Genomic DNA, 2,042 nt, shown 5'->3' with positions numbered 1-2,042 from the left:
TTTTTTTTAATTCCCAGATGCCACAGAGTTTTCTTGAAAGCGGACAAAACCGGGTATGAATGATAAACGAGATATATTCTTTTTGAACTTTCTTCAACATTTGGTAATTTTTGAATTTTTGCAATTGCAGGTGGAAATTTTTCCGGGGGCAAAATTTTATTTATCATCTCTCAGCATGGCAGTGATTGATCGGAAAGTTGCAGATGCGGATAACAAGGATAAATGGAAAATACTTATTCGTCAAACTTTAATTCATGTTTATGGCAAGAAATTGGGCTTATTCAGTGCAAAAGGGGCAAAGGTCAATTCTAGACCATCCATCAATCGGCAATTATTCAGAGGACTTGTCGGTAGGACTCAATATTTGAAAAACTCTATAGTAGTTAAAAAGGTAACGAACGTCAACTGCAATTAATTCTCCGATTTTTGTTATAGCTCGAGCGCAAACTGTAAGTGATGAACCAATCGATGAGGAAACATTGACCAAATATATCAACAAAATGGCTTTCAATAAACGCAGGACATCGAAAGTTGTGATAAATTCTGAGAACTCGGAAAGCAGAAAACGAGCAGTGGCAAACAAAGGTAAAATGAACGATATTTCATACAAAAATTCGTTTCCATTCATAGATAACATGAATTATCCATTTCACAGGAAAATTGAGGAAAGATGTTGGCAGCTCGAGTGCAAATAATAACTTGGAAAATCACCCTCCGGCCCAACAACTGGCTAGTGTTGCACAAGCTATATACCAATCTCCATCAAATGATATCAATGGAAATTTGGGAAATCTTCATTCAACTCCACGACTGCAAGATGTGCACCTATCACCATTGATGCACTCCAATAGGTCAAACAATGATCCGCCTCCTCCTTCACCAGGGAACCTTAATGCCGAAAGTGGATATCACCCATCATTTTCTAGTAAGACAATTGTTAATTACCTATCAATACTTCTTGATTTTGTTTTCCAACTCCAAACATCATTCGCAAGGGAATAAAATACGCTTGGTTTTCCGGGGGAATATATAGAATATGTAGCAGAATAACACTTCTTTGCCTTGAAGAATCATTAAAAGAGTTATAAATTGGTTATTTTGAGACATGAGGGCCCCATCAATCAATAACTTGTTTTCTCAATATATATAAATGGGGGGAATCGTGTTTTTTCATCTAATTCTTGGAAGGATTCAAACCTCAGGTCTCATTCGAATCGTCAGTTTCATGGTAATTTATGATTAATTTCAATGAGAAATAAAACTATCCTGTTTCCTAGTAAAAAATGAATGGTGTCTGATGAATTTGAATGGGTGAGAGTCCATTGCAACGTATGATTGAACCACCATATATTTTCTATTATTTTGCTCAGGGATATTCGATGTTTATAAATACAAATCTTATTCGTGCTCAGGTTCTCCTCTCTTGATAAAAAGCTGCTCTCTTCTTACATTTTCACAAACATGATAATTGTGTGCATTATCGTTCTTTAACGAGACCTTTCAAATACTTTAAAATTATGTCTTCGATTAAACGATTTTCTTTGCCCTTGATTCAGCGTTCCATCATGTCGGACTGGACAGTCACTACGGAGTAGAGTTTGCTCACGCAATGGAATACTCAGGGAGGACAACTCCATTCTCAGGGAGTTCAGGACGAACCTATACGCAGTTGCATTGAGGACCATGAACGAGTTGTGCCTTGCTTTTACCGACAATTTAGTTTTCTGGAAAATTATGTTATGAATTATATTATTAATAAAAATGTATAATATATCAAGAATAAAAGATTCACCAAATAAAAACAAAATTGTTTATAAAGATCATTGACGACATTATGAGGCCAGATTGAGGGCCATCCAAATGATGAGGTTTGAGACCTAAGAGGTTCTGTTGAGTTTCTAGGGACTTTCTCATTCAGACCTCTTGACTGATAAAAGGGAAATAACTACCATTTCCAGGTCTATTTGAGAGTAAAAATCCAATGTCTTTCCCCGACCCATAGGGCGCATTTCAGCCTCATCGACCTCAGTTTGAAACTCACT

General features: G+C 36.4%; 1 protein-coding gene across 1 annotated transcript; it reads left to right on the top strand.

Moving 5' to 3' along the window:
• The first annotated feature begins 33 nt into the window (after window positions 1-33).
• On the top strand, window positions 34-1,780 carry LOC107047035. The gene is made up of 5 exons (XM_015269760.2): window positions 34-53; window positions 131-350; window positions 436-585; window positions 656-925; window positions 1,557-1,780. The coding sequence occupies exons 2-5, from the start codon at window positions 176-178 to the stop codon at window positions 1,676-1,678; spliced, it is 717 nt and encodes a 238-aa protein (XP_015125246.1). The 5' UTR covers window positions 34-53; window positions 131-175; the 3' UTR covers window positions 1,679-1,780.
• Window positions 1,781-2,042: the final 262 nt, after the last annotated feature.

The sequence above is a fragment of the Diachasma alloeum genome, unplaced genomic scaffold, assembly GCF_001412515.2.
Source record: "Diachasma alloeum isolate Michigan unplaced genomic scaffold, Dall2.0 Dall_scaffold_15158, whole genome shotgun sequence".
Classification (NCBI taxonomy): Eukaryota; Metazoa; Arthropoda; class Insecta; order Hymenoptera; family Braconidae; genus Diachasma; species Diachasma alloeum.
The sequence above is the reverse complement of the archived record's forward strand: the minus strand, read 5'-3'. Positions and strand labels throughout refer to the sequence as shown.

Excerpts from the sequence above, each read along its gene's own strand:
- LOC107047035 (XM_015269760.2), top strand. The coding sequence starts at position 176 with ATGGCAGTGATTGATCGGAAAGTTGCAGATGCGGATAACAAGGATAAA. Across the intron at positions 586-655 it reads ACGAGCAGTGGCAAACAAAG|GAAAATTGAGGAAAGATGTT; the intron begins GTAAAATGAACG and ends TCCATTTCACAG. Across the intron at positions 926-1,556 it reads ATATCACCCATCATTTTCTA|CGTTCCATCATGTCGGACTG; the intron begins GTAAGACAATTG and ends CCCTTGATTCAG.